This window comes from Pseudophryne corroboree, chromosome 10, assembly GCF_028390025.1.
Source record: "Pseudophryne corroboree isolate aPseCor3 chromosome 10, aPseCor3.hap2, whole genome shotgun sequence".
NCBI classification, from domain to species: Eukaryota; Metazoa; Chordata; class Amphibia; order Anura; family Myobatrachidae; genus Pseudophryne; species Pseudophryne corroboree.
The window spans coordinates 382,213,611-382,236,404 of NC_086453.1; the positions used below are offsets into that span (position 1 = coordinate 382,213,611).

Here is a 22,794-nt window from a genome sequence, read left to right on the forward strand (position 1 = left end):
ATTGGTGGGTAACAGCACAACTGTGCCATGTGACCTGGTGTATGAAGGCTTCTATCCTGGCCTAGTATGGCCGGGATAGGAGCTAGTGTCTGATTGGTGGGTAACAGCACAACTGTGCCATGTGACCTGGTGTATGAAGGCTTCTATTCTGGCCTCGTATGTCCGGGATAGGAGCTAGTGTCTGATTGGTGGGTAACAGCACAACTGTACCATGTGACCTGGTGTATGAAGGCTTCTATCCTGGCCTGGTATGGCCGGGATAGGAGCTAGTGTCTGATTGGTGGGTAACAGCACAACTGTACCATGTGACCTGGTGTATGAAGGCCTCTATGCTGGCCTCTATGGCCGGGATAGGAGCTAGTGTCTGATTGGTGGGTAACCGCACAACTGTACCATGTGACCTGGTGTATGAAGGCCTCTATGGCCGGGATAGGAGCTAGTGTCTGATTGGTGGGTAACAGCACAACTGTGCCATGTGACCTGGTGTATGAAGGCTTCTATCCTGGCCTGGTGTGGCCGGGACAGGAGCTAGTATCTGATTGGTGGGTAACAGCACAACTGTACCATGTGGCCTGGTGTATGAAGGCTTCTATTCTGGCCTGGTATGTCCGGTATAGGAGCTAGTGTCTGATTGGTGGGTAACAGCACAACTGTACCATGTGACCTGGTGTATGAAGGCCTCTATGCTGGCCTCTATGGCCGGGATAGGAGCTAGTGTCTGATTGGTGGGTAACAGCACAACTGTACCATGTGACCGGATGTATGAAGGCTTCTATTCTGGCCTGGTATGTCTGGGATAGGAGCTAGTGTCTGATTGGTGGGTAACAGCACAACTGTGCCATGTGACCTGGTGTATGAAGGCTTCTATTCTGGCCTCGTATGTCCGGGATAGGAGCTAGTGTCTGATTGGTGGGTAACAGCACAACTGTACCATGTGACCTGGTGTATGAAGGCCTCTATGCTGGCCTCTATGGCCGGGATAGGAGCTAGTGTCTGATTGGTGGGTAACCGCACAACTGTACCATGTGACCTGGTGTATGAAGGCCTCTATGGCCGGGATAGGAGCTAGTGTCTGATTGGTGGGTAACAGCACAACTGTGCCATGTGACCTGATGTATGAAGGCTTCTATTCTGGCCTGGTATGTCTGGGATAGGAGCTAGTGTCTGATTGGTGGGTAACAGCACAACTGTGCCATGTGACCTGGTGTATGAAGGCTTCTATTCTGGCCTCGTATGTCCGGGATAGGAGCTAGTGTCTGATTGGTGGGTAACAGCACAACTGTACCATGTGACCTGGTGTATGAAGGCCTCTATGCTGGCCTCTATGGCCGGGATAGGAGCTAGTGTCTGATTGGTGGGTAACCGCACAACTGTACCATGTGACCTGGTGTATGAAGGCCTCTATGGCCGGGATAGGAGCTAGTGTCTGATTGGTGGGTAACAGCACAACTGTGCCATGTGACCTGGTGTATGAAGGCTTCTATCCTGGCCTGGTGTGGCCGGGATAGGAGCTAGTATCTGATTGGTGGGTAACAGCACAACTGTACCATGTGGCCTGGTGTATGAAGGCTTCTATTCTGGCCTGGTATGTCCGGGATAGGAGCTAGTGTCTGATTGGTGGGTAACAGCACAACTGTACCATGTGACCTGGTGTATGAAGGCCTCTATGCTGGCCTCTATGGCCGGGATAGGAGCTAGTGTCTGATTGGTGGGTAACAGCACAACTGTGCCATGTGACCGGATGTATGAAGGCTTCTATTCTGGCCTGGTATGTCCGGGATAGGAGCTAGTGTCTGATTGGTGGGTAACAGCACAACTGTACCATGTGACCTGGTGTATGAAGGCCTCTATGCTGGCCTCTATGGCCGGGATAGGAGCTAGTGTCTGATTGGTGGGTAACCGCACAACTGTACCATGTGACCTGGTGTATGAAGGCCTCTATGGCCGGGATAGGAGCTAGTGTCTGATTGGTGGGTAACAGCACAACTGTGCCATGTGACCTGGTGTATGAAGGCTTCTATCCTGGCCTGGTGTGGCCGGGATAGGAGCTAGTATCTGATTGGTGGGTAACAGCACAACTGTACCATGTGGCCTGGTGTATGAAGGCTTCTATTCTGGCCTGGTATGTCCGGGATAGGAGCTAGTGTCTGATTGGTGGGTAACAGCACAACTGTACCATGTGACCTGGTGTATGAAGGCCTCTATGCTGGCCTCTATGGCCGGGATAGGAGCTAGTGTCTGATTGGTGGGTAACAGCACAACTGTGCCATGTGACCGGATGTATGAAGGCTTCTATTCTGGCCTGGTATGTCCGGGATAGGAGCTAGTGTCTGATTGGTGGGTAACAGCACAACTGTGCCTTGTGACCTGGTGTATGAAGCCAGCAGATGCCTCTGTAACTGGCCCTTGTGGATGACGGATTTAGTGCCAGGCTTCATGCTGTTGGCATATAATAAGGCTTACGTGTAATATATTGGGCTGGTTTCTTCATGCTAAATGATAATTATGATACGGTCTCAGTAAGTCTAGATTAAAATAAAGTAGTAATTAGCAGTACAGTAATTCTGGGCACGGTCCTGGGTCTGCTGGTCTATTGTCTGTGTGTTGTGGGTGATATTTACTGAGGGTTTCTGTGTAAATCGTGGCGCGGGATCCTGCTGTTTCTTTATATGTACATAGAAGTCTGTGTATGTATTATTATCAGACTGCTTTATGCCCATTAGCGTACTAGGGTTTAGTCCCTATATCAGATGCCCTTACAGCTCATTAATAGAGAAATGAATGCTTACTGGTGTTACTGCGGCTAATTAATAGGAGAAGCCAAATGGTCACATGGTGGGATGGCGTCTACTTACAGCTGAGTGACTAAGCATAGCGTTACACTGTCGTTCTGTGTGCTCAGTGTGTGACACCCGCCCCGCGCTGGTGTGTTGCCCGCCCCGCGCTCGTGCATTTCCCGCCCCGCACTTGTGTGTTGCCCACCCTGCGCTCGTGTATTAATCTCCCCCTAGCAGCACTCACATTGTAATACGCAGTACAGTGAGATATGGGCAGCTTTGCTCCTGGTGGGACTCGCTGGCATACGCTGAGCACAGAACGTTCCTGCTGTCATGGAAACACATTTCTGCAGAGGTTTCTCTGTACGGTTGCCCATGCCGGCTTCCCAGTTACTCCCCTCCTGTGCCGCGCTGTGTGCCACCGGTCATTCCAGTGTTCTGGAATGCCCTTGCATCGGCCCAATCTACGTTTTCTCTCCAGGTTTTCAGTTCTAAGAAAGTGCACCTATTGCCTGCACATAACGGAGGCAGCCATTTTGTTGAAACAGCCCATATTTTGTTCCGCTGGATGACGTCCATTTTGTTGGCAAATGACCAGTTTTGCGTGTAATTTTATCTAGTCTGTTTCGTGAGTGTAAAATATTAGTGCACTAAACAAAAATAGCCGCCTCACGGGTGCCGGTGGCTGATCGGGGATTGCTCAGCTGCTTTGTGAATATTGGTTCACCTCACAAAATGGCCGCCTCCACTGTGCAGACAACGGGCACGCTTACTGTGGTGATAAAATGTAATTATTGCCTTTGATAACCTGCTTCATGCTACATTCCATGCTAAGTTACAGCGAGTGTTACGTGGCAGCGCAGTACTCAATGTTTTTTAATGAATACGTTTATGATAAAAACAATCATGTCATCATTCCTGCGCCATTTCAGTTTTCCCAGGACTTTGTGTTATTATTTTGCACAGAAAAAGTATGTTATTTTGGTTTGTGTTTGCACCCTGACCCTGCTCCGCTTCGCTCTTTTATTTCTGTGGCCCCCGAGTTGACCCCGCTCCTCACCCCCCAGGTCACGCTTGCCTCTCATTAGTTCCATTTATGCTTTGTTTTGCTGGTGACGTTTTGGAGTACACACTCCGAAACCCCCTCCTGTACCACTGGGTTGTGATAACGACTCTTCCGTTACCAATGTCTAGTTCTCCCATATTCCACGGCTGCGTGAACGAGCGGCTGGCAGACCGCACCCCGTCCCCCACCTTTTCAACAGCAGATTCTGACATCACGGAGCTGGCCGATGAGCAGCAGGACCAGATGGAAGACTTCGAGGACGAGCCCTTTGTGGACGACACGGGTTCCGATGCGGGGAATGAGGAAGGATCTGATCTCTTCAGCGATGGGCATGACCCATTTTATGACCGCTCCCCATGGTTCAGTTTAGTAGGAAGGTTGGTGAGGTTGTGCAAGGAGAGGGCATGGAAGGACAAGCTCTTACCATAACCCCATATTATTAGCATGCAACGTTCCTGTTTCCTCTGTTTACACGCCACACATGAGAAGGCAGTACAGGACACGCGTGGTCTTCTCATCGACACAGTAGACTCTGTAGTCCTCCTGGAGGCTGCTAGGAGGCCAGAATTTAATGCTGCACCCTCCCCCCTTCATCCTCAGAACTGTCTTCTGGCCAAATATCCGCTCTTAGAATGTCCACCTTAAAGTGTACCAAGTGGCTGCAGCCTATCACGTCACTAGGAACCAGTAACATCACTGACTCCTCAGGTGCAAAGCCCAGCCCACAAAATGGCTTCCTCTGTGCTGTGTAGCCTTTAACGAACCAATGGCTGAGGGCTGGCTACTATGAGATTTTACTACTGTAAATTTAAGGCTGTGTGACCAAGTCACCGACCAAGGCCACATAGTAATTTTATGACTGAAAACATATAAAACTCTAGCTATCGCTGCACGCAGTTGAGGAATCCATTTTGTGGGTTGCATAAATATTCATGAGAGTGGATCCTATGTGTACCTTGGAAACCAGTGCCTCGGTAAGATGTTACGCGACATGGCTAAAAGCAGCGACTTACTGTAACACGTAGCAGCATTCACATCTCAGTGATTTCCTCAAAATGGCCGCCTTCATTGTTGGAATGTGGCAAAGGCACCGTGAGTACTCTAACACAGCCTGTGCAACACACATGCAGTACATCCTGAATGCTCTTATTTCCAGCCTTGTTCTTGCTGTCAGGTGGGGAGGGTGAGAGCTTGTCGTTCCAGCTGTCTCTTGTCGCATGTTGGGAGTCGGCCATTACAGTGCGCTAGGGAGTGTGACAGTCCCTTGGGTCAATCTTCATTCATTATTTACTTTTCTTTTTGTCAAGAAAACAAAGCATATATTGATTTGTGTTTGGTCCGTGGTTTGTTTTGTTTTGCCATCACCTCACCAACCTCGCTGCTAATAGCTCGTTCCCTTCCTCGGGTCCCTGGCTGTGGTTGAGGGGTTTTCCGGACATAAAGACCCCTGCTTGAAAGTGTACAGTCACCTACCCACAGAGGTGGCAGCCATTTTGTGAGTTCAGCAATCATGAGAATGAGGCGAGGTCTCCTCAGGTGGGGAAGAGGAGGAGGGCGGCTCGCTGTTCTTCGCTGTCCGTCACCTTCACTCCCTCTCCTCCAGCATGGCGGATAGCGAGTGGCCGACGGCAGGGGAAGCTATTGCAGAGGTATTCTATTATTTGTCACTCATACCGTCTCACCCCGTTACACCCACGGCTCAGGATGGTGTGTGGGTGGCGTGTTATAGGTGGCAATGGATGCCGAATAGACAGCACGTATGTCGCCATTAAGTTCAATGGGAACAGTTTGTTGTGAATTGAAAATTCCAACTATTGGATCCGCCCACAAGATGGCTGCCTCCACTGGGTGTTTGTGACTGGCACGTTTTAAATACTAGCATTGATTGGCATGAAGGTCGTACAAGGATGACATAGTATAGCAGAGGAGAGAGGTCCTGTAACAAAGGGAACATTCACGTCCTAATGGACACTAGAATCTGATGGGCTCACATTGGCCACCACACCTGTCCTCTGATGGGCTCCCATTGGCCGCCGCACCTGTCCTCAGATGGGCTCCCATTGGCCACCGCACCTGTCCTCAGATGGGCTCCCATTGGCCACCACACCTGTCCTCTGATGGGCTCCCATTGGCCACCACACCTGTCCTCTGATGGGCTCCCATTGGCCGCCGCACCCTTCCTCTAATGTGCTGCCATTGACACTGCACCCGTCCTTTCTGTGTGTCCATGCTTCCTGAATGTAGGATTTTGCAGGAGATCCATGTATGATGTAACATACAAGGCAGCAATTCTAAATAATTCAATACAATGTTAATTATAAATGTTGTCTCCCAGTCAGTCAGATTTGTGGTCCCTGTAGATCAGACCCCTCGTCAGTGGACTGCTATAGCATCTTACAGTTGGTATTCCCCCGATCAGGGTAATACATATCCTGGGATTAGTACATGCGACTTATTCTCCATAGCTAGATCTGGACGGTGACTGAGCGAAAAAACAGGACATGAGCAAAATAATGGCTTTGTGCATCTCTCTCTGTCCGCTGTGCAGGGTGACCATAGGCTAGTGCCTGGCTGGTTATCCGCACAGACGTAGCCTGTGTATATATCTATAAATGCACAGTAATTAGACAAATGAGCCAGTCTTGAGCCCAACGGAATAGCCTGCAGGTCTGGCAAGTGCTAAGATTTCGATATTAAAAGTGGAAATTGCTGTTAAAGGCAGAAGCAGGCGGCTTTTGTCTGTAAATGGGGCTGCATCGCCGCACGCATTACCTTATATTATACAAAGTGCAGCGTATTCTTAGTATAAATCTCTTAGCAGAAAGAACCTGAGTTGCGTTGCCGGTTCCCCGGCTGTACCTGGGACGCCCCTCCTGCAGAGACCTGAGGTCTGGAACTGTAGACTAATTTAATCTGTAGTTCTTATTTTGCAGCTTTTTAATAATTACTTTATATTTCATTTTCTGTTTGTAATGTTATAACATGGCTTCTTAATCTTGTTTTATGCTTTTTGTATTCTTTTCATGGATTATGCTTTGTTACATACTGTGTGTTGTATTTTGTTTTATAATTTGTGTTACTTCTAATCCCTGTAATGTGAATAGAGGGTTTGTGTCTGATAGCGGGCAGTGCTGACTACCGGCTCATCTCCTGTGCCACGTAGGGTTCATTGCTGTCTGTGAGCCCGCATGACGTCAGTCACTCATAGTTTCTGTCTGAACGGGCGTGGGGCGGGGAGGGTGCTTTTGGTTATTAGATGGTCGGAGGATTTATGGCGTCTGTACGGTCTCCTAACACATCCTCCATCCGTCTGTTACAGAGCTTTTGTGTACCTCAGTAACTTGCTTTTCCCGGTGCCCCTGGTCCATCGGGTGGCCGTAGTGAGTGAGAAAGGAGACGTCCGGGGGTTTCTGCGCGTCGCAGTGCAGGCAATAGCTGGTAAGTGCCGCCATCTGACATCATCCCCTGCCACCTGACATATTGTCATTTCCACCCTATACTTTCCCACCTATAGGTCATTCTCTCACCATGGTGCGCCAATCAGCCAGTCTAGTTCTGTTTTAATCCACAGCCGGGTCTGCGCACCGTTGCTGAGGCAGCGTAGCCGGGTCTGCGCACCGTTGCTGAGGCAGCGTAGCCGGGTCTGCGCACCGTTGCTGAGGCAGCGTAGCCGGGTCTGCGCACCGTTGCTGAGGCAGCGTAGCCGGGTCTGCGCACCGTTGCTGAGGCAGCGTAGCCGGGTCTGCGCACCGTTGCTGAGGCAGCGTAGCCGGGTCTGCGCACCGTTGCTGAGCCAGCGTAGCCGGGCCTGCGCACCGTTGCTGAGCCAGCGTAGCCGGGCCTGCGCACCGTTGCTGAGGCAGCGTAGCCGGGCCTGCGCACCGTTGCTGAGCCAGCGTAGGTGGTCCAGCGTTGCCAGGCTGGCACTCTTGCTAGCGCTACAGATCGATGAGGCAGAAAGTGTTATTAGTCCCTCCAGTCTACATAACCTACTGTCTCTCTGTAATACCAGATCTAATTCTTTGTCTTACTGTGTTTCTCAGGTGACGAGGAAGCTCCAGATTACGGATCGGGCATTCGCCAGTCGGGAACCGCCAAGATCTCATTTGATGACAATGATTACTTCACTAAGGTAACTTACGCAGTGAGCGCTGGAGAGACACGTGAGATGCTAGACATCACTATGAAGATGTACTAAGAGATGTATTTCAGCACTTACTCACCTTGGGTCAGTGGTCTGTACACATGGTCTGCGGAGAGCCCAGTAGAGAGTTCCGGGGGTCAGTGTGAGGCACCAGTCACCATACATGGAGAACAGTCTGTGGAGAGCCCAGTAGTGAGCTCCGGGGCTCAGTGTGAGGCAGCAGTCACCATACATGGAGTACAGTCTGCAGAGAGCCCAGTAGTGAGTTCCGGGGGTCAGTGTGAGGCACCAGTCACCATACATGGAGTACAGTCTGCAGAGTGCCCAGTAGTGAGTTCCGGGGGTCAGTGTGAGGCACCAGTCACCATACATGGAGTACAGTCTGCAGAGAGCTCAGTAGTGAGTTCCGGGGGTCAGTGTGAGGCAGCAGTCACCATACATGGAGTACAGTCTGCGGAGACCCCAGTAGTGAGCTCCGGGGGTCAGTGTGAGGCAGCAGTCACCATACATGGAGTACAGTCTGCAGAGAGCCCAGTAGTGAGTTACGGGGGTCAGTGTGAGGCACCAGTCACCATACATGGAGTACAGTCTGTGGAGAGCCCAGTAGTGAGTTCCGTGGGTCAGTGTGAAGCACCAGTCACCATACATGGAGTACAGTCTGCAGAGAGCCCAGTAGTGAGTTCCGGGGGTCAGTGTGAGGCAGCAGTCACCATACATATGGAGTACAGTCTGCGGAGAGCCCAGTAGTGAGATCCGGGGGTCAGTGTGAAGCAGCAGTCACCATACATGGAGTACAGTCTCCGGAGGGCCCAGTAGTGAGTTCCGGGGGTCAGTGTGAGGCAGCAGTCACCATACATGGAGTACAGTCTGCGGAGAGCCCAGTAGTGAGTTCCGGGGGTCAGTGTGAGGCACCAGTCACCATACATGGAGTACAGTCTGCAGAGAGCCCAGTAGTGAGTTCCGGGGGTCAGTGTGAAGCAGCAGTCACCATACATGGAGTACAGTCTGCGGAGAGCCCAGTAGTGAGTTCCAGGGGTCAGTGTGAGGCAGCAGTCAACATACATGGAGTACAGTCTGCGGAGAGCCCAGTAGTGAGCTCCAGGGGTCAGTGTGAGGCAGCAGTCACCATACATGGAGTACAGTCTGCGGACAGACCAGTAGTGAGCTCCGGGGGTCAGTGTGAGGCAGCAGTCACCATACATGGAGTACAGTCTGCAGAGAGCCCAGTAGTGAGCTCCGGGGGTCAGTGTGAGGCAGCAGTCACCATACATGGAGTACAGTCTGCGGAGACCCCAGTAGTGAGTTCCGGGGGTCAGTGTGAGGCAGCAGTCACCATACATGGAGTACAGTCTGCGGAGACCCCAGTAGTGAGCTCCGGGGGTCAGTGTGAGGCAGCAGTCACCATACATGGAGTACAGTCTGCAGAGAGCCCAGTAGTGAGTTACGGGGGTCAGTGTGAGGCACCAGTCACCATACATGGAGTACAGTCTGTGGAGAGCCCAGTAGTGAGTTCCGTGGGTCAGTGTGAAGCACCAGTCACCATACATGGAGTACAGTCTGCAGAGAGCCCAGTAGTGAGTTCCGGGGGTCAGTGTGAGGCAGCAGTCACCATACATATGGAGTACAGTCTGCGGAGAGCCCAGTAGTGAGCTCCGGGGGTCAGTGTGAAGCAGCAGTCACCATACATGGAGTACAGTCTCCGGAGGGCCCAGTAGTGAGTTCGGGGGGTCAGTGTGAGGCAGCAGTCACCATACATGGAGTACAGTCTGCAGAGAGCCCAGTAGTGAGTTCCGGGGGTCAGTGTGAAGCAGCAGTCACCATACATGGAGTACAGTCTGCAGAGAGCCCAGTAGTGAGCTCCGGGGGTCAGTGTGAGGCAGCAGTCACCATACATGGAGTACAGTCTCTGGAGGGCCCAGTAATGAGTTCCGGGGTCAGTGTGAGGCAGCAGTCACCATACATGGAATACAGTCTGCGGAGAGCCCAGTAGTGAGTTCCGGGGGTCAGTGTGAGGCAGCAGTCACCATACATGGAGTACAGTCGGCAGAGAGCCCAGTAGAGAGCTCCGGAGGTCAGTGTGAGGCACCAGTCACCATACATGGAGTACAGTCTGCGAAGAGCCCAGTAGTGAGTTCCGGGGTCAGTGTGAGGCAGCAGTCACCATACATGAAGTACAGTCTGCAGAGAGCCCAGTAGTGAGTTCCGGGGTCAGTGTGAGGCAGCAGTCACCATACATGGAATACAGTCTGTGGAGAGCCCAGTAGTGAGTTCCGGGGGTCAGTGTGAGGCAGCAGTCACCATACATGGAGTACAGTCTGTGGAGAGCCCAGTAGTGAGTTCCGGGGGTCAGTGTGAAGCAGCAGTCACCATACATGGAGTACAGTCTGTGGAGAGCCCAGTAGTGAGTTCCGGGGGTCAGTGTGAAGCAGAAGTCACCATACATGGATTACAGTCTGCAGAGAGCCCAGTAGTGAGTTCCGGGGGTCAGTGTGAGGCAGCAGTCACCATACATGGAATACAGTCTGTGGAGAGCCCAGTAGTGAGTTCCGGGGTCAGTGTGAGGCAGCAGTCACCAGACATGGAGTACAGTCTGTGGAGAGCCCAGTAGTGAGTTCCGGGGGTCAGTGTGAGGCAGCAGTCACCATACATGGAGTACAGTCTGCAGAGAGCCCAGTAGTGAGTTCCGGGGGTCAGTGTGAGGCAGCAGTCACCATACATGGAGTACAGTCTGCAGAGAGCCCAGTAGTGAGTTCCGGGGGTCAGTGTGAAGCAGCAGTCACAATACATGGAGTACAGTCTGTGGAGAGCCCAGTAGTGAGCTCCAGGGGTCAGTGTGAGGCAGCAGTCACCATACATGGAGTACAGTCTGTGGAGAGCCCAGTAGTGAGTTCCGGGGGTCAGTGTGAGGCAGCAGTCACCATACATGGAGTACAGTCTGCAGAGAGCCCAGTAGTGAGCTCCGGGGGTCAGTGTGAAGCAGCAGTCACCATACATGGAGTATAGTCTGCGGAGAGCCCAGTAGTGAGTTCCGGGGGTCAGTGTGAGGCAGCAGTCACCATACATGGAGTACAGTCTGCAGAGAGCCCAGTAGTGAGTTCCGGGGGTCAGTGTGAGGCAGCAGTCACCATACATGGAGTACAGTCTGCAGAGAGCCCAGTAGTGAGTTCCGGGGGTCAGTGTGAGGCAGCAGTCACCATACATGGAGTACAGTCTGTGGAGAGCCCAGTAGTGAGTTCCGGGGGTCAGTGTGAGGCAGCAGTCACCATACATGGAGTACAGTCTGCGGAGAGCCCAGTAGTGAGTTCCGGGGGTCAGTGTGAGGCACCAGTCACCATACATGGAGTACAGTCTGCAGAGAGCCCAGTAGTGAGTTCCGGGGGTCAGTGTGAAGCAGCAGTCACCATACATGGAGTACAGTCTGTGGAGAGCCCAGTAGTGAGTTCCGGGGGTCAGTGTGAAGCAGCAGTCACCATACATGGAGTACAGTCTGCGGAGAGCCCAGTAGTGAGTTCCGGGGGTCAGTGTGAAGCAGCAGTCACCATACATGGAGTACAGTCTGCGGAGAGCCCAGTAGTGAGTTCCGGGGGTCAGTGTGAGGCAGCAGTCACCATACATGGAGTACAGTCTGTGGAGAGCCCAGTAGTGAGTTCCGGGGGTCAGTGTGATGCAGCAGTCACCATACATGGAGTACAGTCTGCGGAGAGCCCAGTAGTGAGTTCCGGGGGTCAGTGTGAAGCAGCAGTCACCATACATGGAGTACAGTCTGTGGAGAGCCCAGTAGTGAGTTCCGGGGGTCAGTGTGAAGCAGCAGTCACCATACATGGAGTACAGTCTGCAGAGGGCCCAGTAGTGAGTTCCGCGGGTCAGTGTGAAGCAGCAGTCACCATACATGGAGAACAGTCTGCGGAGGGCCCAGTAGTGAGTTCCGGGGGTCAGTGTGAGGCAGCAGTCACCATACATGGAGAACAGTCTGTGGAGAGCCCAGTAGTGAGTTCCGTGGGGTCAGTGTGAGGCAGCAGTCACCATACATGGAGTACAGTCTGCGGAGAGCCCAGTAGTGAGTTCCGGGGGTCAGTGTGAGGCACCAGTCACCATACATGGAGTACAGTCTGCAGAGAGCCCAGTAGTGAGTTCCGGGGGTCAGTGTGAAGCAGCAGTCACCATACATGGAGTACAGTCTGTGGAGAGCCCAGTAGTGAGTTCCGGGGGTCAGTGTAAAGCAGCAGTCACCATACATGGAGTACAGTCTGCGGAGAGCCCAGTAGTGAGTTCCGGGGGTCAGTGTGAAGCAGCAGTCACCATACATGGAGTACAGTCTGCGGAGAGCCCAGTAGTGAGTTCCGGGGGTCAGTGTGAGGCAGCAGTCACCATACATGGAGTACAGTCTGTGGAGAGCCCAGTAGTGAGTTCCGGGGGTCAGTGTGAAGCAGCAGTCACCATACATGGAGTACAGTCTGCAGAGGGCCCAGTAGTGAGTTCCGGGGGTCAGTGTGAGGCAGCAGTCACCATACATGGAGAACAGTCTGTGGAGAGCCCAGTAGTGAGTTCCGGGGGTCAGTGTGAGGCAGCAGTCACCATACATGGAGTACAGTCTGTGGAGAGCCCAGTAGTGAGTTCCGGGGGTCAGTGTGAGGCAGCAGTCACCATACATGGAGTACAGTCTGTGGAGAGCCCAGTAGTGAGTTCCGGGGGTCAGTGTGAAGCAGCAGTCACCATACATGGAGTACAGTCTGTGGAGAGCCCAGTAGTGAGTTCCGGGGGTCAGTGTGAGGCAGCAGTCACCATACATGGAGTACAGTCTGTGGAGAGCCCAGTAGTGAGTTCCGGGGGTCAGTGTGAAGCAGCAGTCACCATACATGGAGTACAGTCTGTGGAGAGCCCAGTAGTGAGTTCCGGGGGTCAGTGTGAGGCAGCAGTCACCATACATGGAGTACAGTCTGTGGAGAGCCCAGTAGTGAGTTCCGGGGGTCAGTGTGAAGCAGCAGTCACCATACATGGAGTACAGTCTGCGGAGAGCCCAGTAGTGAGTTCCGGGGGTCAGTGTGAAGCACCAGTCACCATACATGGAGTACAGTCTGTGGAGAGCCCAGTAGTGAGTTCCGGGGGTCAGTGTGAGGCAGCAGTCACCATACATGGAGTACAGTCTGTGGAGAGCCCAGTAGTGAGTTCCGGGGGTCAGTGTGAGGCAGCAGTCACCATACATGGATTACAGTCTGCAGAGAGCCCAGTAGTGAGTTCCGGGGGTCAGTGTGAAGCAGCAGTCAGTGTTGATCATACAGCTTATACTGTGAGTATTCTATATAAGAATTGGAAATCCTGTTACATTACCCAGTAACGATAAGGCAGGTACAGGAATCATCACAGACAGGGCAATAGTACAGGCCCATAAATAAACACCAGCACAAGATCCAATCAGGTGGTTGCTTTCATTTCCCAAATGTCAGTAGTGTAGGATTAGTACCTATAGGTTATTCCCCGCAGGGTGCCCCGGAGAGAGTGGCGCATGTTATTATGACGTGTCTCTTCCTGTGTACAGAACGACATCTCATCCTCCGTCCTCACGCGCTCAGGCCTGTCGCTGGAGGAGCTGCGCATTGTGGAAGGCCAAGGCCAGAGCTCAGGGACGAACACCCCAGTGGAGGAGGTGAACCGGCTGGCTGAGATGGGTAAGTCTTGTGGCGCTGGAGCAGTGTGCAGTACAGAGCCCGTCTCTTATCGCCCTCGTTACTCCACAGACTTGAAATCCGGCGGCAGCCTGCTGGACGGGAAGATGATGATGGAAGGATTCTCTGAAGATGTGGGAGATCACCTGAAGATCGGCAGCGTCTTCACCTTCCGCGTCACTGTCCTCCAAGCCAGCGGCATCCTGCCTGAATACGCCGATATCTTCTGCCAGTTCAAGTGAGTAGGGTTTGGGGATATATAGAGTATGGTATGTGGTACCTGACTAGGGGCGGCCAGTATATTGGCTAAGTCCACAAGATGGCTGCCTCTATGTAGCAGCCAATCCGATACCACTCTTCCATCATTGTAATCCGGTGAAAGCTGGCACGTGATTGGTTGTTGGATAAGGGGTGTATATTATTAGATAAGCCCTATAACTGCCATACAGTGACTTATTGTGCTGACTTCTGGCCTCTTGCCCTTCAGCTTCTTGCATCGGCACGATGAGGCCTTCTCCACCGAGCCCCTGAAGAACAATGGTCGCGGAAACCCGCTGGGCTTCTACCACGTACAGAACGTAAGTGTGTCGGCATAGGGAATGTCTGTGTCATTATCCTGGTCACGTCCTGATCCCTCCGTCTGCTTCCTCTCAGGTCGCAGTTGAGGTTACGGAGTCGTTCATAGAATATATAAAGACCAAGCCCATTGTGTTTGAAGTGTTTGGACATTACCAGCAGCACCTGCAGGGCCAGGACCTCAGGTAAGGGCAGGCAGCCACCGGTCTGTACAACAGGCCATTCTCATGGTCTTGTTATTCAGGATATCCGCTCTGGGTGGCCTGTGTGACCAGTAATTCTTCTTGTCTTGCAGCCCGGCACAGCCGTCCCGCCGCCATTTTCCTCCTCCCATGCCCCTCTCCAAGCCTGGTACGTATCTGTTCTGTGCAGCCGCTCTTTCTAGGGTTAGTTCCGTTCTACCTTCTGTAAGCCATGAGCATAGACATGTCCAGCTTACACGCGTGTATATAGAAATATACATACAGGCAATCCTTGGCCGTGGCTGACGTAGACTGATCTGGTAGAAGCCGTTTGAATGACCCCGCACTTCATCTTCACCGTGATTTCACGCCCGCATTTGTTACTCTGCACGCTCTTTCATATAATACGTTTTTCTTGCATTCTCTTCCTTCCTTTGCTGCATGATGACTGCGTCTTTTTCTTTTGACCCACTGCCATGATTTCGTCCTTTGGCCTCTCCATTCCTTTGTTGTGCCCCTCGCCCCCTTTTCCCCTCTCCTCTGCCTGACCTTGGTAGCTGGACAGCGGAGGATTAATCTGGTCAGATACCTCATGTCTGGCTACGTGAGTGATCCGGTCCTGGATGCCATCTCAGAGCACGCCCACGTGCTCTCTGCCACTCTCCAGGACAGGGCCGACCAGCTGCCCTCTTTTCTTTCTCTGCCCATTCCAAACTGCATGCCAGAGAGGGCTCCCAAGAGAGACGGTTAGTAGCCCAATTCCTTAGTGACGTAGATCTGCTAGTCCAGTAGGTTCACCTGGGAGCTTTCCTTTTCTTTTATATGCATTTTAAAAGACGTACTAACACCTTGCGTTTGCTCTACAGTTCCAGCCACCAAACTAAATCCTCTGAGCAAGCCCAGCCTCGGCCAGAGCTTCAGCAAATACGACCTCTTAGTCTGGTTTGAGATCAGTGAATTGGAGCCAACTGGCGAGTAAGTCAGCCGTGGGGGGGCACAATTTAAGTGGGTAACGTACATGGGCAGATGATGACCTATCTCTGATGCTTTCTCCAAGGTACATTCCAGCTGTTGTTGACCATTCTGGAGGTCTGTCGTGTCAAGGAACCTACCTTCTACACCAGGTATGTTGCGTGTGGAGAGCACAATATATAACGTCTTGCAAGTATGGAACACGTGGATTTCAAGGATAAGCCAGGCAATTGTCCAGCAGAGGGCACTGTGATATGGCAGGAATGCTAGATCAGTAACTATACCATACTTTACATTCGTTCTGGTCTGGTAATGGTCAGCTAAGGTAGGGAAGTTATATCTGCTGAGGGATGCGTGGTCTGGTACATTGTTACTCAACAAGAGAACGGGCGTCATAAATATCTGTATTGTGTAATATGTCCGCTGTCCACCAGAAGGCAGTAGTGTTCAATGCATAGCAGAAGCCATCAAGTGGATCTGTTACCTACCCTGGAAGCAGCCACTATGTAGCTTGAACTAGCATGTAGCCGCTCTAGTGACGTCACTGAACCGCTGAGTAATACTCATGTGGCCAGGCCTGCATTCATGAGATACTGGTTCCTAGTGAGCTGATAGGCTGCACGGTCATTAATAAAATGGCTGCCGGCACTGTGTACACGCTACAGATGGTGGGATATCTAGAGCCTTACAATATGTTTATTGCAACAGGGGATCCAGCGCAGAATCACAGTGACTATCATCCATGAGAAAGGGAATGAACTGCACTGGAAGGATGTCCGGGAGCTGGTGGTGGGTGAGTGTCATGGCGGCCGCCGTTACTGCATCTGCTGTAGATGACGGAGCTCAGCATTAACAATCGGCCATCTTGTGCGTCTCTTGTTCACCTAGGGCGCGTGCGGAATAAGGCAGAGGTGGATGAGGCTGCTGCTGATGCAGTCCTCTCCCTGAACATCATCTCCGCCAAGTACCTCAGATCCCACAGCTCCAGCAGGTAAGTCACCGTGGCCACAGGAGCGAAGCATTCTGGGTAATGTTACCAGAAGATTTATGGCTTTGCTGTCATTGTCCATTTTTACATTGACTTTTATTTGCTTTTCACCCCTCCCTCTCCTCCAGCCCCTGCCCAGCTAAACTCTTGTCTTTGCTCCCGGGTCTCCTCCATTTGGTGTCCCTGTCTGTCACTAATGGCAGCTTCTTCTTCTGTGTCTTTCAGGCTGTTTCTTGATAAGGATATGCCTAGGTATTTTATGTTTTGCTTTTCCTATCCCTGCACATAAAGATTCTCGGTCCCCCCACAGAATACTTTATGTCCGCTCTCCCCCCTGCATCGGCTTTCTCCGTCCTCACCCTGCCTAGCGCTTTTGTGCTTGATCGTGTATTCTAACCCCCTCAGTAGATTGTAGGATATAAATAGCAACTTTACGGGACACTATCATGTTGTTCTGGTTCCCTAAATACTTTCAGATATAAGATGGCGTCCTGTGACCAGTGTTACGGCTGTGTGTGTGTGCAAGCCCACTGGGTATCTATAAGAACCATGCACAGCAGTCAGGTCTCATGACGCTCGCAGCTGCAGTCAGCACTGTTAGCCAGTATCTACTGAGACCTCTGTCTTGTCTTGAAGCACAAATGGAACATAATCTTCATGATAGTGTTTCTTTAGCTCTGTCTCTATAGTAATAGAGGCGTTGGAACGACGTTCCTGCTCGTGTAATCCCATAGTTGCATTTAATACAGAAGATACTGCTTTCCTGCTACTAAAGCAAAGCTAGGTCCTGCTTTTTATTGTTCCTTAACCAGAGCATCGTTAATTCCGCAGAGCTCAGGGTTCCTCCGTCTCCAGCATATGTGCAATTAAAATGTTGCTTAATCCAGATAAAAGGAAGCAGTAGCCATAGACTGCAATGAAGCGTCGCCCTAGTGGTTACCTTGTCACGCAGGAGTAGCTGCTCTTTGTGTGGGTTACCCTATACGTAGCCCCGGCACCAGGCATGGGACTAGTAGTTCCCCAGGATATCAGTACGTGGTTTGGGAATGTGGAATATTTCCGCCTAGTGTTCCAGCAGTCACTCTGTGTGTGTCTGTGTCACCGTGTGTGTGTTTGTGCTGTGTGTCCTGTGTGTGGGCAGCGCTGTGTGAATGCTGCAGGTAATTAATATATGTATTTGCCCCCCTGGCTCTGCAGGACTTTCTATCGCTTTGAGGCTGTGTGGGACAGCTCCCTGCACAATTCCTTACTCCTGAACCGAGTGACACCTTACGGGGAGAAGATCTATATGACCTTATCTGCGTATTTGGAGGTATGTTCCCCATCCTCATTGAGGCCAAGACCACTGCGTATTCCCGGTCACACTCTGGGTAATAGAATACAGAGCCTGAGTAACAGAAAGACCAGCAGGAAAATAGAACTGATAAGTAAAAGTAATAAAACTGGTGATGCTCATGTTGTGGGAGGAGCCGGAATGTTCCGGGTGGAAGTGCCCCGCCCAAGGCTGGATAATGCGACAAGCCTGATAGTGCCGCAACATGAGAAGTGACCTGTGCACGTGTGTCTCTGCGTACTGTGTGCGTGTTGTATTATAACTGGTGTACACACTGAGAACTGTCCTGTCCCCCTGCAGCTCGACCACTGTATCCAGCCGGCCGTGGTCACTAAGGACGTGTGCATGGTCTTCTATTCCCGCGACGCCAAGATTTCCCCACCCCGCTCCCTGCGCAGTCTCTTCGGAAGCGGCTACTCGAAGTCTCCTGACTGGTAAGTGCTTCCAATTTCTTTAGCTAATTTATTGCTTTGATTATGGAGAAAGTTTATTCCCCAAGCCATGACGTCATTAAGCTGGGCCGCACTTTAACGATGACCGCCCCGGTGGGTAAGACAGGACTGTTTGTGCCATACAGGTTTGTTCCATCGCCCGCTGGGGTGTGTCGGGAGAATGTTACGCAGCGTGTGAGCCGCTGTAGGCTCAGGTCAGGAGTTACAGTGTCATAGAGCCTGAGACATTCATAATGCATCAGCGGAAAGGGAACATCACACTGTGCCAACGCTCGTCTGCGTCAGTTTGGTCTTATTGTCTCGGAATGGCGCCGTTAGTGCAGGTGACGGAAGTGTTTTCCTTCACCACTGGGCGTTAGGAATACATAGGAACGTGACTCCGGCTCTAGGGGTATACACACCTCTTATACCGGATGTAGCCTGCGTTTCATTAGCGGTCCCAAATGGGGTCATGTGTATACGGAGGGGAGATCTCTTGCAGCCAGCATAGGGTAGGTGTAAGTCCTGACACCAGTGGTGGTGGCAGCAGTTGGGCGGCGCGATGTGTAGGTTGGAAGAAGCACCTGTAGTTACATTAGAATAACATTGCAATATATCGGCGTTCCGTTCCTGTGTACAAGGAGATGGTCCTGTCTGTCCTAGGCCGCCACCGGGCTCTGGGGTCGCTTACTATAGCTTTGTACCATGATGGACAAGGGTGGGGTATATTGTAACGGCTACGTACCGGCAGGCAGCGCTGTCTGTGGATTAGTCTGTAAGTCTCTGCAGATAAGATAAAAGTTTTTATGTTGAATCTCAGCAGAAAATAAAACGTAGTAAAACTGCGGATTGTATCTAGTGAGGACTGTGCACATCTATGACCAGTGCTGTGCTGTAGTAATACACCAGTCTCTCTTCTGTCCTCACTCTCATTACAGTAACAGAGTCACTGGGATCTATGAGCTGAGCCTCTGTAAAATGGCCGACACAGGAAGTCCCGGTAAGGATTGCAGCGTGGTAAGGAATTTATGTCCTTCACTCTCAGCCAGCAGTTACCGGATACCCTAATGCCTCACATTGTCCTGCACCTCATTGCATTCCTCCCAGCTGGCTCCATTTGTGCACCCCAGAAGTGTTGGGGCAACACCAGTAAGTTAGTGTGGTTGAGCAGATTAGGGTGTAATGGGGAGTGTCTTGTACAGAAGGGGGAGTGGCCTGATTTTGTCCCACATTTGCTTGGGTAAATACTGGGAGGTATATTGTTCCCTTATTGGGGGGGCGGTGCTGCACACGGGAGCGTTTTCTCCTAACAGCTGAGTACTAAGGTCACAGGAATCCCGATACAGCCCCTGCTTTCTGCTGTATGTCTGTGTTCTGCCACGCTCCTAATAATAATCTGCAGTGCAATTTCCCTCTCATACAGTATATAAAATATATGCATACGCAGACATATATACGTATGCATGTACAACAGTGGAAGTAGAGCATTATAACGTGTACATTATTGGCCATGCAGACACGTGACATGTCTGATTTGAGCAGGCAGTTGTATTATCCCTAGAAATGCTGCAGAATATTCTTTGACGTATTCATTCTGCAACACTGCCGCAAAGCTCTTCCTCCTCCTGCATAAGACATAGTAGTGTTGGGTGCAGCAGCTGGATGTAGGGTGTTTTCAGACTGTTCTATTACCTCCGGTCAGTAAGGTGGAGTCACTATGAGAAGGGAAGGATACTCTGCACCGCTCTAAGCTTGTGTTCTGGTTATGTAGAGATTTCCTCCTCATCCTCCTGTAGGAATGCAGCGCAGGAGAAGAAAGATCCTGGACACGTCGGTGGCTTATGTACGCGGGGAGGAGAACCTGGCCGGATGGAGGCCGCGTGGTGACAGCCTGATTTTGGAGCACCAGTGGGAGCTGGATAAAATGGAGCAGTTGCACGAGGTAGAAATATTGGCTTCAGTAAAGGATGGCGTTAGTCTAGCATCAACCACAGAAACTGTAGGGTAGGGGGGGCCTTGGACTGCACAACCTAATTACAAATACAATGAGAGGTGCTATCATGCTGAGACTTGTAGTTCTACAAAGAAAGAGAAAATATAATGCCGATGCACACTCTATATAGTACCAAGCACTGCGAATCAGAATAATTATAGTAAACTCTGCAATCAAACATAGAGCAAAATTGAGGCGCTCACCTATGTAACACTCGTTAACCCATAGCTTGAACCTTAGTGTTAGGGACCCACCAGATGAGGTCACCTGGACGTTGGTTGGTGAGCCCATATATTTTGTCCAAAATGTATGCCAAGTACCTCAATGATGCTGTGTTAGATTGCAGAGTTGATTATAATGATTCTGATTTGCAGTGCTTAGTACAATAGAGGTTGCGTCGGCGTTAGATTTTATCTTCCCTTCTGCAAAGATTTACATTTATTAATGTTGACGTTTATTACGGTTTGGGAACAATATCTGTGAAATGATTGGCTGTGTCAGTAGGAAATTCGGCCATTGTCCTGCTAATACTCCTGCTCTGTCCTGAAGGTGGAGAAGACTCGGCACCTCCTCCTGCTCCGAGATAAGCTGGGCGACAGCATTCCCAAGTCGCTGAGTGAATCCATATCCCCCAGCCTGAGCAGCGGGACCCTCAGCACCTCCACCAGCATCTCCTCCCAGATATCCACCACCACCTTTGAAAGTGCCATTACCCCCAGTGAGAGCAGCGGTTACGACTCCACCGACGTGGAGAGCCTTGTGGATCGCGAGAAGGAGCTGGCGACGAAGGTAATGGCGGAGACGCGGCGGGTGCTGGAGACCTTTACTAGGGATGTATTGTACTCTCTCCGTAACACGCCGCCATGTTACCTCCTTTACAGTGTCTGCGACTTCTCACTCATACGTATAACCGGGAGCTGACACAGGTGTGCAACAGCATCAGCGATTGTAAGGTGAGAGCACTGTGCGGCCGCACTACGTGCCTGGCTCCCTTGTGGGTTAGCATTGCTAAGTCTACACTTTGCCACAGGGTTTGGTACGAAATCCCAACGGTCAGAATCCCAATGGATCGATGTGTTTGTAGCCGATCCCTAACTGTCCTCTCCCGCAGCCTAACCCCCCTCCCCACCCCTACGCTGCCTAACCCTAACCTCCCCACCACAGCCTAACCCTAACCTCCCCACCACAGCCTAACCCTAACCTCCCCCACCACAGCCTAACCCTAACCTCCCCACCACATCCTAACCCTAACCTCCCCACCACAGCCTAACCTCCCCTCCCACATCCTAACCCCACCACAGCCTAACCCCACCACAGCCTAACCCTAACTTCCTCACCACAGCCTAACCCTAACCTCCCCTCCCACATCCTAACCCCACCACAGCCTAACCCTAACCTCCCCTCCCACATCCTAACCCTAACCTCCCCACCACAGCCTAACCCTAACCTCCCCACCACAGCCTAACCCTAACCTCCCCACCACAGCCTAACCCTAACCTCCCCTCCCACAGCCTAACTCTAACCTCCCTACCACAGCCTGACCCTAACCCTCCCCCCCACAGCCTAACCCTAACTCTCCCCTCCCACTTCCTAACCCTAACCTCCCCCACCACAGCCTAACCCTAACCTCCCCACCACAGCCTAACCCTAACCTCCCCACCACAGCCTAACCTCCCCTCCACAGCCTAACCCTAACCTCCCCTCCACAGCCTAACCCTAACCTCCCCTCCACAGCCTAACCCTAACCTCCCCACCACAGCCTAACCCTAACCTCCCCACCACAGCCTAACCCTAACCTCCCCACCACAGCCTAACCCTAACCTCCCCACCACAGCCTAACCCTAACCTCCCCACCACAGCCTAACCTAACCTCCACAGCCTAACCCTAACCTCCCCTCCACAGCCTAACCCTAACCTCCCCTCCACAGCCTAACCCTAACCTCCCCACCACAGCCTAACCCTAACCTCCCCACCACAGCCTAACCCTAACCTCCCCACCACAGCCTAACCCTAACCTCCCCACCACAGCCTAACCCTAACCTCCCCACCACAGCCTAACCCTAACCTCCCCACCACAGCCTAACCCTAACCACCCCACCACAGCCTAACCTAACCTCCACAGCCTAACCCTAACCTCCCCTCCACAGCCTAACCCTAACCTCCCCACCACAGCCTAACCCTAACCTCCCCACCACAGCCTAACCCTAACCTCCCCACCACAGCCTAACCCTAACCTCCCCACCACAGCCTAACCCTAACCTCCCCACCACAGCCTAACCCTAACCTCCCCACCACAGCCTAACCCTAACCACCCCACCACAGCCTAACCCTAACCTCCCCACCACAGCCTAACCCTAACCTCCCCACCACAGCCTAACCCTAACCTCCCCACCACAGCCTTACCCTAACCTCCCCACCACAGCCTAACCCTAACCTCCCCTAGTGTCTAACCCTCCCCCTAGTGTCTAACCCTAATTTCCCCCCTAGTGTCTAACCCTAATTCCCCCCCTAGTGTCTAACCCTAATTTCCCCCCCTAGTGTCTGACCCTAATTCCCCCCCTAGTGTCTGACCCCCCCCCCCCCCCTAGTGTCTAACCCTAATTCCCCCCCTAGTGTCTGACCCTAATTCCCCCCCTAGTGTCTGACCCTAATTCCCCCCCTAGTGTCTG

General features: G+C 51.9%; 1 protein-coding gene across 19 annotated transcripts in view; it reads left to right on the plus strand.

Moving 5' to 3' along the window:
* The window catches only part of KIF1B (kinesin family member 1B), a 231,227-nt gene that overhangs the window by 199,957 nt on the left and 8,476 nt on the right, over positions 1 to 22,794 (plus strand). For 8 of the 19 annotated variants that reach the window (XM_063943836.1, XM_063943840.1, XM_063943845.1 and 5 more), the window contains 19 exons: positions 3,972 to 4,220; positions 7,163 to 7,281; positions 7,887 to 7,975; positions 13,524 to 13,653; positions 13,723 to 13,888; positions 14,138 to 14,228; positions 14,305 to 14,411; positions 14,522 to 14,577; positions 15,275 to 15,383; positions 15,466 to 15,532; positions 16,089 to 16,173; positions 16,269 to 16,371; positions 16,594 to 16,620; positions 17,566 to 17,680; positions 18,002 to 18,135; positions 19,071 to 19,132; positions 19,929 to 20,074; positions 20,675 to 20,914; positions 21,007 to 21,078. In XM_063943836.1, the coding sequence (XP_063799906.1) occupies positions 3,972 to 4,220; positions 7,163 to 7,281; positions 7,887 to 7,975; positions 13,524 to 13,653; positions 13,723 to 13,888; positions 14,138 to 14,228; positions 14,305 to 14,411; positions 14,522 to 14,577; positions 15,275 to 15,383; positions 15,466 to 15,532; positions 16,089 to 16,173; positions 16,269 to 16,371; positions 16,594 to 16,620; positions 17,566 to 17,680; positions 18,002 to 18,135; positions 19,071 to 19,132; positions 19,929 to 20,074; positions 20,675 to 20,914; positions 21,007 to 21,078 (2,167 nt within the window). The remainder of the gene's footprint in view (positions 1 to 3,971; positions 4,221 to 7,162; positions 7,282 to 7,886; positions 7,976 to 13,523; positions 13,654 to 13,722; positions 13,889 to 14,137; positions 14,229 to 14,304; positions 14,412 to 14,521; positions 14,578 to 15,274; positions 15,384 to 15,465; positions 15,533 to 16,088; positions 16,174 to 16,268; positions 16,372 to 16,593; positions 16,621 to 17,565; positions 17,681 to 18,001; positions 18,136 to 19,070; positions 19,133 to 19,928; positions 20,075 to 20,674; positions 20,915 to 21,006; positions 21,079 to 22,794) is intronic. The other 11 variants (XM_063943839.1, XM_063943843.1, XM_063943844.1 and 8 more) reach the window with 3 other exon arrangements.